Below are 14,888 nucleotides of genomic sequence, written 5' to 3'. Positions count from 1 at the left end.
TTCCTAGTCACTTTGTGGTTTCCAGTAGCCAAGGGCTGGATTTTGAAGGCAGCGTTCAGCCTGACCTAAAGGAACTTCCAAAGATTCAGAGCCAACTCACCACAGGGAGCTCTCAGGGGTAGCAGGTGTCCTCTCACTGGCACTGGGCCAGCCGAGACGGATGTTCCCTGTGGGGATGGTGGGAAGAGCTACTTCAGGTGTGGGTGATCCACACAGTGGGGCGTTTGAAAGTGTTTTCCGTGTTCAACATACTCCTTTGATGAACTCATGGTTTTTTTTTAATAATTGAAGTGTAGCTGATTTACAATATTGTGTTAGTTTCAGGTGAACAAACATGTTTTTACTTTTTAAATTTTTCCTGTACTACTCTGATCCTCATACATTTATTCAAATTTATTGAATCAACAATTGGGTTTTGTATTTTGTGTCCTTTGAAATTTTTCTTAGTAGTTCACTTAATTTTATTTTACCAAAGTTTAGGTTTGTGACGTTAGAAAATAAAAACCACAGCTAGAAAATTCACACATCTTTCAGTGCGGGGAGTTTGAGACTTCCAGGTAGGGATTCAGGTAACTGGAGGTGTGATTCCAGCTTCTTTAGAGTCTATGAAGCCTAAAATCTATGAGGACGTGAAGTTAGCCAGGGAAATCAGAGGATGGGAAATGAGGCATGGAGAAGTCACCAACCCTTGCCATGCCACGAACCCTTGCCATGAGAATGGAGGGGACCTTGTATCTGCTCAACACCCTTAGAGCATCTGGTCTAATGCTCTTCCATTTTACGGAAGATGAACCCAGTGAGGGAGTGTGGCTTGTCTTAGGCACTCAGTTTGTGAGGGACTCACATTTTGTTCCAGTACCCAAGTCTCTGCACTTCTCATCCAGTCTCCTACACCAGCCCTGGTGTAGGGCAGGAGCCCTTATTCCCAATGCACAGAAAAAAGAGCCGAGTCGGAAGAGTGTCAACAGCTTTTATTACAACTCACATATTTCATAGGAAAGGGAATGTAGCAATCAAGTCAGAGTTGTATAAAAACACAGGTCGGCCCGTGGTCCTCCATTGACACCTGGGGCAGGCTCTCCGCGACATCAGGCACAGCAGCTGCACTTGTCCGAGGCCCCTTTGCAGACGCAGCCCTGGGCACACTTGGCGCAGCCCACGGGGCAGCAGGAGCAGCAGCCTGGGGAGGCAAGGGCAGCGTGCAGTCGGACCACGCGTTGTCCACAACCACCCTTCCCAACACCAGGCCTGGCCCCAGCCGCCCTCAGGCCCAGACCCTGAGTTTACGATGGTGTCCTCTGTCCTGAGATAATTGCTCTCAGGCACTAGGTTCAGGTTGCCTGCCCCATCTGTGCCCAGGACAGGGCACAGCGCCTTGGACAGACAGTGAGCAGGGCCTCTGGGGCAAGAGAAAGCCGGCCCCCAGCACCACCAGTGATGTGAGCCACGTCCTCAGGATCAAAGTGGAGGCAAACCCCTCACAGAGTAGCTCCCGCTCGGGATAGGGAAGCTCTGGGTTGCTTCGACAGGAAGGGGCTGCACCAGGTCCGAGAAGCCACACAGGGTCACTCGCTCATGTCCCTACAGTGCTTCAGTCCCTGGGAGGATTCAGAAGCGGGCCTCAGGAGGCAGGAGGACTAGTTCTAGTGACAGGTCTGAGGTTGTTTGTTGGTGACCCGTCTGGGCCTCAGTCTCCCTGTTCTCTAGTGCGCGCCTGGGTCTCGGTCACGTCGAAGGCGATTCCAGCTCTGATTGGGAATCCCTTTCTGGTGAGGAGGGTGCCGGGAAGTTTGGTCTCTCTCCTGCTCCTGCCTGCTGAGCTCTGGGCTCCCTCCTCGCACTCAGCCCACACCCCGCATTCCCAGAGAAGGCCCCGCACACTCACTCTTCTTGCAGGACGTGCATCTGCAGGCCTTGCAGGTGCAGGAGCCAGCGCAGCTGCAGGAGCCGCCTGCCAGGAAGGGAAAGGCCAGCAGTGAGCAGGGAGAGGGATGCAGGAGCTACAGCAGACGGTCAGCAATGCCTCCCTGAGCCCTCCTCCGTCAGGACCCAGTCCTGGGAGCTCGTGTCCACTCAGGCGGATAGAGAAGCCCCAGCTCGTCTCTTCTGGTCCAAGGAGAGTAGGTCCCCTCCTGATGGGACTCCACAGGGAAGGTCCCAGGCTCCAGACCCAGCCCAGGGTGACTGGGGCCGGGGGCCAGGGCCCATGGCCTGAACCCCAAAGAGGCAGTGTCCCCTCCTCCCATCCAGTCCTGGCAGCTCCGAGGCCTCCTCCAAACACTGGGTCCCGGTCTAGCAATCCCCTGACCAGCTGGGTGACCTCAATCAGGACAGCCTGGAGCCCCCGTGACCTCAGTGTTAACAGAGAGGCAAAGGGAGACTGACCTGCTCCCAGGGGCCTGGCTCCCAAGAAAGCCCCGGACCCGTGACAGGAGTCCTCCTGAGCTCAAACTCAAAACCCTCCCTTGTCGTCCTGTGCCTGGGAAGGGGGCATCCTAAGGCTCAAAGCCAGGGCTCCCTTACCAGTGGGGCAGGAGCACTTGGGGTCCATCTGGAGGAGAAGTGAGGCCCGAGGTCCAAAGCAAGGGGCGAAGCGGCTGCACGGGTCCGGTGGGGGCCGTGTGGGAGCGAGGAGCCCGGGGGCTCAGTTATAGGCCGAGGAGGCGGCCCGGGCGCAGAGGCCCCGCCCCCGCCTTGCACGCGCCCCGCGGGTCCGCGCCCGCGCCCGCGCCCGCGCCCGCGCCCACGCCCGCGCCGTCCGCAGCGCCCTCAGCGCCCTGGGCCGGGCTGTGAGCAACAGGCGGGGCCGAGCGCACGATTCCACTTCGGTGCCGGCTGGAGCGGAGGAACCGGGTGCCGTGCGGTAAGCGGTGTCCCAGCCCCCTGGCCGCCCCTTCCCAATGTGCCCGACGGGAGCAGCCACCCTGTTGGCGGGTTGTGCAGGAATCCAGCTCCCGCGTCCTCCGGTCTTCCCCGCCCCGGGCCCCGCGCCGCCGGCCTGCGGGTCGCCGTTTCCTGCAGCCTGAGAACAGCCCCCGCCTCCCGCTCGTGTCCCTGGCTTGGCTGGAGCCGGGGAGCGGTGTCAGAGACGGCAGGCGTATGTGACCCTCACCACCGTTTCGCCCAGCCCATGTGTCCCCAGGCGTTGCCAGCCCCGGTCCCCACCACGGTCCTTTGGAAGCACGTTTCCGGTACCGTCTCCTGGAACGGCAGCGCGGTGAACATTGCCTTCAGCCGCTAGTCCTCCTCACTTGTGTTTTCCTTTCCTGGAGGGATCATGGCTCATTTCGGCGGGGGCTTCTTTGCCTAAACTTTCCAGGGGGGCTCCTCACTGTAGCCGGTCCACCCCACGCCAGGGTGGAGGTTCCCTAATCATGGGATGCTCCCCAGGGACGGCGTCATTGTAGGTGATAGGCAGCCCTGGCGTTAAATAACAAAGCGAGACAAGTGGATAGTTCCCTTTGAGTAGTCCCGACAGTTACTCACCGTGGAGTCCAGGCCAAGCCTTGTTAATCACTTTTGCTCTTTGAACTGTCACACCAACCGGGAAGGGAGATCCTAGTCAGGAGCCCGTTTCCCAAAGGCCAAAGTACCTACAGTACAAGGAGGCTCCGGAGGCAGGCACACGGTGCTGGGGAGTGGTGCCCTGCTTCTGTGCTTTTGTCGCTTCGCAGCTGAGAGAGGGAGTCAGTGAGAAAGCTCCCCTTTGGCGCAGAGCTGTGTCCTCAGCCCGTCTCTACCATGTCCAGCTCAATCCTGGGGGCGACCAGAGTGACAGAATAGGAATGGATTTATGACTTTGTGGCTACCTTCTGACTCTCTCCTTCAGTAGTGCTCAAGAGGTTTCTTTTGGTATAACGTATTTCGGAAAATCGCTGAAAAGAGAATGGTAAGGAAATCCTGATGCAGGTGACAGCAGAAATGGCAGGATCCTTCTGTATGTGTTAGGAGGACACCGACTGTGTTACTCACGGCTTTCTACCTGTAGTGTCAACGGCTCTTTGCGTGAAGGCAGGATAACCCTCTCAGGGGAACTGGTCCCAGGCTCACAGGGTTGATGAGGACGGCCCAGAGCACAGAGCTAAACACACCATCCTTGCTTGCGTGTCTGGAAGGAGGACAATGTCTCCTAGGCTAATGATAACAAATAAATAAAGAGATAAATAAATGAATCGGTGGTACGATAGATTACTCCCTGAGTGCCCAGTATGTTCTGACCTTCTTTGCATGTATTCAATTCTGTAATCCCGAGAGCCAGACACTGTTATTTTGCCCTTTAGAGCAGAGGAGACTGAGCCAGAGAGAGGTTATGTCACAGGGCTATGTGTGACACAGATGGGACTGGCCCTCCTGCAGGCTGACTGCAGCCCCCCGCCCAACCGGACACCATGTCATCCCATGAAAGGTGAGAACACTGAACACCTGGCACAGAGGCAGCAGTGGGAAAGCCCTGAGCTGGCAGTCAGAGCCCTCTGCACAGCTCTGTGACCTCTGTGGGCTTCAGCCTCCCACCTCTGCAGCCAGGAGCACAGCTGGACTGTCTCCGAAGACCCTTGCAGCCCTGAAAAAGGAGAGGCCGGATTCAGCCTCCAGTGATGTCATAACCGGCCCCATGTGGCCGGGAGGTGAGACAGCTGTGGTGTAGGTGTAGTCCTCTGAGTATAGGCTGTGTGCCCTTGGGTAAGTTGCTTAACCTCTCTGCAATTGGCACCATCACTCCAGACCTTGCAGGTTCACTGAGTCTGTGCAAATGCTGTGGCAGTGACTCGTTCCATGGGGCTTGTTGGAGAACATCCCTACGCCCTCTGGCACTGGATAAGCAAGGTTCCTATCCACCTCTGCCCTCACCATGAGCTTGCTTGCAAACCAGGGAGCCTTTCTCCAGGAGCTTGTTGGGAGCTCAAGGATTCTCTGTGCACAAATGTCAGTGTGGAGAGAGCGATCATAAAGGACACCGTTCGGGAAGCCCGAGCTAGGAGCCAGGCCACTATCTGGCTTATTCCCCCTCATTGAAATTAATCTTTTTTATCGAAAGGAGGAAATGAAATCTCAGAGAGTATCAGTGACTTGCCAGGTCAGGAAGTGGCATGCTGGCTGTGAACCCGAGTGCCTGACACCAACACCCACGCACGCAGAACGGGCCGGCTCCCGAAATGCCCCCTTCACACAGGGCACCTGTGGGCAATCTTGCTCCTGACTTCTGAGCCACGTGTCTCCTCTTTCTCTCCGAGTGCCCATCAACTAGGAATTCCCTCCCCAGACCGCCAGGGGGCGCAACACCTGAACTATATTACCTGTTCCCTCAGCACACACTTCTTGCTAATAAACAGCACCAGGCCCTCCGCACTGCAGCACCACCATCACTCTGCAGAGGAACACATGAAGTCCTTCTTCTGAAAGCAAGTCTCAGGGAAACAGCTGGGAAATTCCCACCAAATTCAAATCACTATCGGGGTGTCAAGTAGCCACGGGCTGCATTTGAGGGAAGGGAAGATGTCAGCCTGATCTAGGGAGGACCTTGCGAAGATTCAGAGCCAAGGCCCTGCAGGGAGCTGTCACGGGTGGCGAGTGTCCTGTCAGTAGCCCTGGGCAAGCCAAGACTGATGTTCCCTGTGGGGAGGCAGGGGGCAGGGCTGCTCCGGGCGTGTGTGGTCCGCACAGTGGGGCATCTGTGAAGCGTTCCCAGGACTCGGGCACACCTTCCATGTAAGTGCAGCATATGAAAGCGTCCAGCTTTCAGAATTGCTCCTCCACGTATGAGGGTGATTTGACGTGTTGAAGGGAAAAATGGGTGTCACATATAGTGTCCTTTTACATTTTATCTTAGCGATTCTTTTTACTGACCAGGGTTAAAACTGTGGCCGAAAATACAAATAGGTCTTTCCAGGGTGTTTTAGACGCCAGTCCCGTGTAGAAGTCAAACAAGAGGGGTGTGGGATTCCATCCCCTCTGGGTACTTTTCCAGGCTCTCATCACCGAGGACTGAGTTTGGCAGGGGCCCCCAGAGAAGGAAAATGAGAAATGGACAACGTTCTCTGCAATCCATACTCGTAAGGGGAATAGAGGGAGTGTGTCCTCTGTGTGTCCAGTGCCCTATGTCATCTGGCGAGGTTTTCATTTGGAGCTGAGAAACTGAAGCTCAACTTAACCTAAGGGGCTAAGACGCTCCGTGTGCGTGTGTTTTGGGGGGTGGGGGGGTACTCTTTGGTCCAGAGCCGAGGTCTCTGCACGTCCAGTCCAGTTCCCCACGCCAGCCCTGATGGGCACGGCATCTCTTTGTTCAAGACAGACAAAGGAAGACAGAGCCAGAATAAAGTCAACAACTTTTATTACAACTCACATATTTCACAGAAAAAGGAATGTAGCGTCAGGTCCGCTTGTATGAAAAACGGTAAAATGCAGGTTTGTCCTGGTTGCTCTGTTGACACCCGGGGCAGGCTCTCCGCGACATCAGGCACAGCAGCTGCACTTGTCCGAGGCCCCTTTGCAGACGCAGCCCTGGGCACACTTGGCGCAGCCCACGGGGCAGCAGGAGCAGCAGCCTGGGGAGGCAAGGGCAGCGTGCAGTCGGACCACGCGTTGTCCGCAACCACCCTTCCCAACAGCAGGCCTGGCCCCAGCCGCCCTCAGGCCCAGACCCTGAGTTTACGATGGTGTCCTCTGTCCTGAGATAATTGCTCTCAGGCACTAGGTTCAGGTTGCCTGCCCCATCTGTGCCCGGGACAGGGCACAGCGCCTTGGAGAGACACTGAGCAGGGCCTCTGGGGACAAGACAAAGCCAGCCCCCAGCACCACCAGTGATGTGAGCCACGTCCTCAGGATCAAAGTGGAGGCAAACCCCTCACAGAGCAGCTCCCGCTCGGGATAGGGAGGCTCTGGGCTGCTTCGACAGGAAGGGGCTGCACCAGGTCCGAGAAGCCACACAGGGTCACTCGTTCATGTCCCTACAGTGCTTCAGTCCCTGGGAGGATTCAGAAGCGTGACTCAGGAGGGAGGAGGACTAGTTCTAGTGACAGGTCTGAGGTTGTTTGTTGGTGACCCGTCTGGGCCTCAGTCTCCCTGTTCTCTAGTGCGCGCCTGGGTCTCGGTCATGTCGAAGGCGATTCCAGCTCTGACTGGGAATCCCTTCCTGGTGAGGGGGGTGCCGGGAAGTTTGGTCACTGTCCTGCTCCTGCCTGCTGAGCTCTGGGCTCCCTCCTCGCACTCAGCCCACACCCCGCATTGCCAGAGAAGGCCCCGCACACTCACTCTTCTTGCAGGAGGTGCATCTGCAGGCCTTGCAGGTGCAGGAGCCAGCGCAGCTGCAGGAGCCGCCTGCCAGGAAGGGAAAGGCCAGCAGTGAGCAGGGAGAGGGATGCAGGAGCTACAGCAGACGGTCAGCAATGCCTCCCTGAGCCCTCCTCCGTCAGGACCCAGTCCTGGGAGCTCGTGTCCACTCAGGCGGATAGAGAAGCCCCAGCTCGTCTCTTCTGGTCCAAGGAGAGTAGGTCCCCTCCTGATGGGACTCCACAGGGAAGGTCCCAGGCTCCAGACCCAGCCCAGGGTGACTGGGGCCGGGGGCCAGGGCCCATGGCCTGAACCCCAAAGAGGCAGTGTCCCCTCCTCCCATCCAGTCCTGGCAGCTCCGAGGCCTCCTCCAAACACTGGGTCCCGGTCTAGCAATCCCCTGACCAGCTGGGTGACCTCAATCAGGACAGCCTGGAGCCCCCGTGACCTCAGTGTTAACAGAGAGGCAAAGGGAGACTGACCTGCTCCCAGGGGCCTGGCTCCCAAGAAAGCCCCGGACCCGTGACAGGAGTCCTCCTGAGCTCAAACTCAAAACCCTCCCTTGTCGTCCTGTGCCTGGGAAGGGGGCATCCTAAGGCTCAAAGCCAGGGCTCCCTTACCAGTGGGGCAGGAGCACTTGGGGTCCATCTGGAGGAGAAGTGAGGCCCGAGGTCCAAAGCAAGGGGCGAAGCGGCTGCACGGGTCCGGTGGGGGCCGTGTGGGAGCGAGGAGCCCGGGGGCTCAGTTATAGGCCGAGGAGGCGGCCCGGGCGCAGAGGCCCCGCCCCCGCCTTGCACGCGCCCCGCGGGTCCGCGCCCGCGCCCACGCCCGCGCCGTCCGCATCGCCCTCGGCGCCCTGGGCCGGGCTGTGAGCAACAGGCGGGGCCGAGCGCAGGATTCCACTTCGGTGCCGGCTGGAGCGTAGGAACCGGGTGCCGTGCGGTAAGCGGTGTCCCAGCCCCCTGGCCGCCCCTTCCCAATGTGCCCGACGGGAGCAGCCACCCTGTTGGCGGGTTGTGCAGGAATCCAGCTCCCGCGTCCTCCGGTCTTCCCCGCCCCGGGCCCCGCGCCGCCGGCCTGCGGGTCGCCGTTTCCTGTAGCCTGAGAACAGCCCCCGCCTCCCGCTCGTGTCCCTGGCTTGGCTGGAGCCGGGGAGCGGTGTCAGAGACGGCAGGCGTATGTGACCCTCACCACCGTTTCGCCCAGCCCATGTGTCCCCAGGCGTTGCCAGCCCCGGTCCCCACCACGGTCCTTTGGAAGCACGTTTCCGGTACCGTCTCCTGGAACGGCAGCGCGGTGAACATTGCCTTCAGCCGCTAGTCCTCCTCACTTGTGTTTTCCTTTCCTGGAGGGATCATGGCTCATTTCGGCGGGGGCTTCTTTGCCTAAACTTTCCAGGGGGGCTCCTCACTGTAGCCGGTCCACCCCACGCCAGGGTGGAGGTTCCCTAATCATGGGATGCTCCCCAGGGACGGCGTCATTGTAGGTGATAGGCAGCCCTGGCGTTAAATAACAAAGCGAGACAAGTGGATAGTTCCCTTTGAGTAGTCCCGACAGTTACTCACCGTGGAGTCCAGGCCAAGCCTTGTTAATCACTTTTGCTCTTTGAACTGTCACACCAACCGGGAAGGGAGATCCTAGTCAGGAGCCCGTTTCCCAAAGGCCAAAGTACCTACAGTACAAGGAGGCTCCGGAGGCAGGCACACGGTGCTGGGGAGTGGTGCCCTGCTTCTGTGCTTTTGTCGCTTCGCAGCTGAGAGAGGGAGTCAGTGAGAAAGCTCCCCTTTGGCCCAGAGCTGTGTCCTCAGCCCGTCTCTACCATGTCCAGCTCAATCCTGGGGGCGACCAGAGTGACAGAATAGGAATGGATTTATGACTTTGTGGCTACCTTCTGACTCTCTCCTTCAGTAGTGCTCAAGAGGTTTCTTTTGGTATAACGTATTTCGGAAAATCGCTGAAAAGAGAATGGTAAGGAAATCCTGATGCAGGTGACAGCAGAAATGGCAGGATCCTTCTGTATGTGTTAGGAGGACACCGACTGTGTTACTCACGGCTTTCTACCTGTAGTGTCAACGGCTCTTTGCGTGAAGGCAGGATAACCCTCTCAGGGGAACTGGTCCCAGGCTCACAGGGTTGATGAGGACGGCCCAGAGCACAGAGCTAAACACACCATCCTTGCTTGCGTGTCTGGAAGGAGGACAATGTCTCCTAGGCTAATGATAACAAATAAATAAAGAGATAAATAAATGAATCGGTGGTACGATAGATTACTCCCTGAGTGCCCAGTATGTTCTGACCTTCTTTGCATGTATTCAATTCTGTAATCCCGAGAGCCAGACACTGTTATTTTGCCCTTTAGAGCAGAGGAGACTGAGCCAGAGAGAGGTTATGTCACAGGGCTATGTGTGACACAGATGGGACTGGCCCTCCTGCAGGCTGACTGCAGCCCCCCGCCCAACCGGACACCATGTCATCCCATGAAAGGTGAGAACACTGAACACCTGGCACAGAGGCAGCAGTGGGAAAGCCCTGAGCTGGCAGTCAGAGCCCTCTGCACAGCTCTGTGACCTCTGTGGGCTTCAGCCTCCCACCTCTGCAGCCAGGAGCACAGCTGGACTGTCTCCGAAGACCCTTGCAGCCCTGAAAAAGGAGAGGCCGGATTCAGCCTCCAGTGATGTCATAACCGGCCCCATGTGGCCGGGAGGTGAGACAGCTGTGGTGTAGGTGTAGTCCTCTGAGCATAGGCTGTGTGCCCTTGGGTAAGTTGCTTAACCTCTCTGCAATTGGCACCATCACTCCAGACCTTGCAGGTTCACTGAGTCTGTGCAAATGCTGTGGCAGTGACTCGTTCCATGGGGCTTGTTGGAGAACATCCCTACGCCCTCTGGCACTGGATAAGCAAGGTTCCTATCCACCTCTGCCCTCACCATGAGCTTGCTTGCAAACCAGGGAGCCTTTCTCCAGGAGCTTGTTGGGAGCTCAAGGATTCTCTGTGCACAAATGTCAGTGTGGAGAGAGCGATCATAAAGGACACCGTTCGGGAAGCCCGAGCTAGGAGCCAGGCCACTATCTGGCTTATTCCCCCTCATTGAAATTAATTTTTATCGAAAGGAGGAAATGAAATCTCAGAGAGTATCAGTGACTTGCCAGGTCAGGAAGTGGCATGCTGGCTGTGAACCCGAGTGCCTGACACCAACACCCACGCACGCAGAACGGGCCGGCTCCCGAAATGCCCCCCTTCACACAGGGCACCTGTGGGCAATCTTGCTCCTGACTTCTGAGCCACGTGTCTCCTCTTTCTCTCCGAGTGCCCATCAACTAGGAATTCCCTCCCCAGACCGCCAGGGGGCGCAACACCTGAACTATATTACCTGTTCCCTCAGCACACACTTCTTGCTAATAAACAGCACCAGGCCCTCCGCACTGCAGCACCACCATCACTCTGCAGAGGAACACATGAAGTCCTTCTTCTGAAAGCAAGTCTCAGGGAAACAGCTGGGAAATTCCCACCAAATTCAAATCACTATCGGGGTGTCAAGTAGCCACGGGCTGCATTTGAGGGAAGGGAAGATGTCAGCCTGATCTAGGGAGGACCTTGCGAAGATTCAGAGCCAAGGCCCTGCAGGGAGCTGTCACGGGTGGCGAGTGTCCTGTCAGTAGCCCTGGGCAAGCCAAGACTGATGTTCCCTGTGGGGAGGCAGGGGGCAGAGCTGCTCCGGGCGTGTGTGGTCCGCACAGTGGGGCATCTGTGAAGCGTTCCCAGGACTCGGGCACACCTTCCATGTAAGTGCAGCATATGAAAGCGTCCAGCTTTCAGAATTGCTCCTCCACGTATGAAGGTGATTTGACGTGTTGAAGGGAAAAATGGGTGTCACATATAGTGTCCTTTTACATTTTATCTTAGCGATTCTTTTTACTGACCAGGGTTAAAACTGTGGCCGAAAATACAAATAGGTCTTTCCAGGGTGTTTTAGACGCCAGTCCCGTGTAGAAGTCAAACAAGAGGGGTGTGGGATTCCATCCCCTCTGGGTACTTTTCCAGGCTCTCATCACCGAGGACTGAGTTTGGCAGGGGCCCCCAGAGAAGGAAAATGAGAAATGGACAACGTTCTCTGCAATCCATACTCGTAAGGGGAATAGAGGGAGCGTGTCCTCTGTGTGTCCAGTGCCCTATGTCATCTGGCGAGGCTTTCATTTGGAGCTGAGAAACTGAAGCTCAACTTAACCTAAGGGGCTAAGACGCTCCGTGTGCGTGTGTTTTGGGGGGTGGGGGGGTACTCTTTGGTCCAGAGCCGAGGTCTCTGCACGTCCAGTCCAGTTCCCCACGCCAGCCCTGATGGGCACGGCGTCTCTTTGTTCAAGACAGACAAAGGAAGACAGAGCCAGAATAAAGTCAACAACTTTTATTACAACTCACATATTTCACAGAAAAAGGAATGTAGCGTCAGGTCCGCTTGTATGAAAAACGGTAAAATGCAGGTTTGTCCTGGTTGCTCTGTTGACACCCGGGGCAGGCTCTCCGCGACATCAGGCACAGCAGCTGCACTTGTCCGAGGCCCCTTTGCAGACGCAGCCCTGGGCACACTTGGCGCAGCCCACGGGGCAGCAGGAGCAGCAGCCTGGGGAGGCAAGGGCAGCGTGCAGTCGGACCACGCGTTGTCCGCAACCACCCTTCCCAACAGCAGGCCTGGCCCCAGCCGCCCTCAGGCCCAGACCCTGAGTTTACGATGGTGTCCTCTGTCCTGAGATAATTGCTCTCAGGCACTAGGTTCAGGTTGCCTGCCCCATCTGTGCCCGGGACAGGGCACAGCGCCTTGGAGAGACACTGAGCAGGGCCTCTGGGGACAAGACAAAGCCAGCCCCCAGCACCACCAGTGATGTGAGCCACGTCCTCAGGATCAAAGTGGAGGCAAACCCCTCACAGAGCAGCTCCCGCTCGGGATAGGGAGGCTCTGGGCTGCTTCGACAGGAAGGGGCTGCACCAGGTCCGAGAAGCCACACAGGGTCACTCGTTCATGTCCCTACAGTGCTTCAGTGCCTGGGAGGATTCAGAAGCGTGACTCAGGAGGGAGGAGGACTAGTTCTAGTGACAGGTCTGAGGTTGTTTGTTGGTGACCCGTCTGGGCCTCAGTCTCCCTGTTCTCTAGTGCGCGCCTGGGTCTCGGTCATGTCGAAGGCGATTCCAGCTCTGACTGGGAATCCCTTCCTGGTGAGGGGGGTGCCGGGAAGTTTGGTCACTGTCCTGCTCCTGCCTGCTGAGCTCTGGGCTCCCTCCTCGCACTCAGCCCACACCCCGCATTGCCAGAGAAGGCCCCGCACACTCACTCTTCTTGCAGGAGGTGCATCTGCAGGCCTTGCAGGTGCAGGAGCCAGCGCAGCTGCAGGAGCCGCCTGCCAGGAAGGGAAAGGCCAGCAGTGAGCAGGGAGAGGGATGCAGGAGCTACAGCAGACGGTCAGCAATGCCTCCCTGAGCCCTCCTCCTCCGTCAGGACGCGGCCCTGGGAGCTCGTGTCCACTCAGGCGGATAGAGAAGCCCCAGCTCGTGTCTTCTGGTCCAAGGAGAGTAGGTCCCCTCCTGATGGGACTCCACAGGGAAGGTCCCAGGCTCCAGACCCAGCCCAGGCTGACTGGGGCCGGGGGCCAGGGCCCATGGCGTGAACCCCAAAGAGGCAGTGTCCCCTCCTCCCATCAAGTCCTGGCAGCTCCGAGGCCTCCTCCAAACCCTGGGTCTAGCAATTCCGTGACCTGCTGGGTGACCTCAACAAAGGCAGTCTTGAGCCTCTGTACCCCCCATTCAAAAATAGAGGCTGGAACTCTCTGGCGATCTAGTGGTTAGGGGACAGCGCTCTCACTTCCTAGTGTCTGGGTTCCGTCCCCGGTCAGGGAACTAAGCTCCCACAAGCTGAGTGGTACAGCCAAAAAACAAAAAACAAAAAATAGATTAAAAAAATGCTGTCGCTGCCCTGGCTGGGAAGAAAGCACTGGGTGAACCGTGGCCGTCCACTTGTGCTCAAATTGAAACTTCTTCCTCATCTAACCCCAGGGACACTGTGTCCTGGGCTGAGAAGCGGGCATCCAAGGCCCAGAGCCAGGGGTTCCTTACCAGTGGGGCAGGAGCAGTTGGGGTCCATTTGGAGCCAAGGCGAGGCCGGGGGTAGAAAGCAAGCGGCCAAGAGGCCCGTGAGCTGGTGGGAGGCGTGTCGAGCCTAGGAGCCTGCTTGCAGTGTTTGTACCCAGAGGAGGCGGCCCGGGCGCAGAGGTCCCACCCCCTCCTTGCACCCGCCCCGCGGATCTGCGCCCGCCCCGCCCGCAGCGCCGGGGGCCCGGCCGTGAGCAACCCCTGGGGCCGAGACAGGATTCTCCCAGTGTACGTGGGTCCGCTCTGCGCACGGAGAGCCGTATTTGGTGCCTGCTCGCCGGTAGGGACTGTTTGCCAGGAGGTGCGCGGTGTCCTAGCCTCCCTGTCCGCCCCTCCCGATTTTCCCGAGGGCGGCAGCCACCTTGTTCCGGGATTTTCCAGCAAGCCAGCCTCTGTATCCTCGCTGTCTTCCCCACCACCGGCCCCCGCGCTGTTGTCTTCAGGTTCCCCCTTTCCGGAGCCCGTGTGCAACCCTAGTCTCGCGCTCCCGTCCCAGGCATGGCTGGATCCTGGGAGTTGTGTGCAGAGAGCGGCGGTGGATGTGACCTTCACCACCAATCCTCCGACTCCCTCTTCCCCCACCATTTCCTGTCCTGGTCCCCACGATGGTCCTTAGGCAGCGTTTCTCTAACGTTTCTCCGTAAGAGCACCGCGACCAACTCAGGCCTCTGCCTCCCATCCTTCCTTCTTTTCTGCACTACTGAATGGATGGATGGGCACACTTGTCCCTGTGCTCCTGGCCTAAACTTGGCAGGGGATTTCCTGATCCTAGCCAGTCCACCCTGCACCAGGATGGAGGTTCCCAAAGGATGAGATCCCACCCCGTGGAAGGGATCATTGTAAGTGATGGGCAGACCTGGCATTAAATAGCAAAGCATGACAAGTGGTTATTTCCCTTTCAGTATTCAGCAGTGGGAAGGGCACTGAGCAGGCAGTCACATCCCTCTGCATAGCTCTGTGACCTCTCTGGACTTTAGTCTCCCATCTCTGCAGCCAGAAGCACAACTAGACTGTCTGAAAGGACACTTCCAGCTCTGAGTAATGATAGGCAGGACTCAGCCTTCAGTGACCTCCTAATCAGCGACCTTTGGCAAGGAGGTGAGACAGCCTTGCTATAGCTTCAGACCTCTGAATATGATCTGTGTGCCCTTAGGCAGGTTGCTGAAACTCTGGGTAGCTGGCGCAATCATTCCAGCCCCTGCAGGTTCACTGTGTTACTGGTTCAATATAGATCAAGTGATAGGAAGGGTGGGCATTGATTTTGTGTTTCTCCAAATGGTGTGGCAGCATTTTATCCTGGGGGGGTGGGGGGCTATTGCAGGGCATCCACACTCCCCCTGCCAGTGGATCAGTAAATTTGCAATCAAACCTTAACCTCCAGCCTGGAGTGATGCTTGCAAAACCATGAGCCTTTCCCCAAGAGCTTGTTGGAATTCAGCAAGATTGTGTCCCAGTAAAGTCACTGTGAACAGAAGCATCCTAA

At 57.5% G+C, this 14,888-nt stretch overlaps 2 protein-coding genes across 2 annotated transcripts; both read right to left on the bottom strand.

Moving 5' to 3' along the window:
- Nucleotides 1–1,088: 1,088 nt before the first annotated feature.
- LOC307067035 (metallothionein-1E-like) lies at nucleotides 1,089–2,551 on the bottom strand (the record flags this gene model as incomplete). The annotated part of the gene is made up of 3 exons (XM_079724303.1): nucleotides 1,089–1,180; nucleotides 1,886–1,951; nucleotides 2,524–2,551. The coding sequence occupies 3 exons, from the start codon at nucleotides 2,549–2,551 to the stop codon at nucleotides 1,089–1,091; spliced, it is 186 nt and encodes a 61-aa protein (XP_079580429.1).
- Nucleotides 2,552–6,450: 3,899 nt separating this feature from the next.
- Nucleotides 6,451–13,397, bottom strand: LOC307067034 (metallothionein-1E; the record flags this gene model as incomplete). Its single annotated transcript, XM_079724302.1, has 3 exons — nucleotides 6,451–6,542; nucleotides 7,249–7,314; nucleotides 13,370–13,397. 3 exons carry the CDS (start codon nucleotides 13,395–13,397, stop codon nucleotides 6,451–6,453), a joined length of 186 nt encoding a protein of 61 aa, XP_079580428.1.
- Nucleotides 13,398–14,888: the final 1,491 nt, after the last annotated feature.

This window comes from Hyperoodon ampullatus (assembly GCF_949752795.1).
Source record: "Hyperoodon ampullatus genome assembly, chromosome: 18".
NCBI classification, from domain to species: domain Eukaryota; kingdom Metazoa; phylum Chordata; class Mammalia; order Artiodactyla; family Ziphiidae; genus Hyperoodon; species Hyperoodon ampullatus.
Note: the sequence above shows the minus strand (reverse complement) of the source record. Positions and strands in the feature narration are given on the sequence as shown.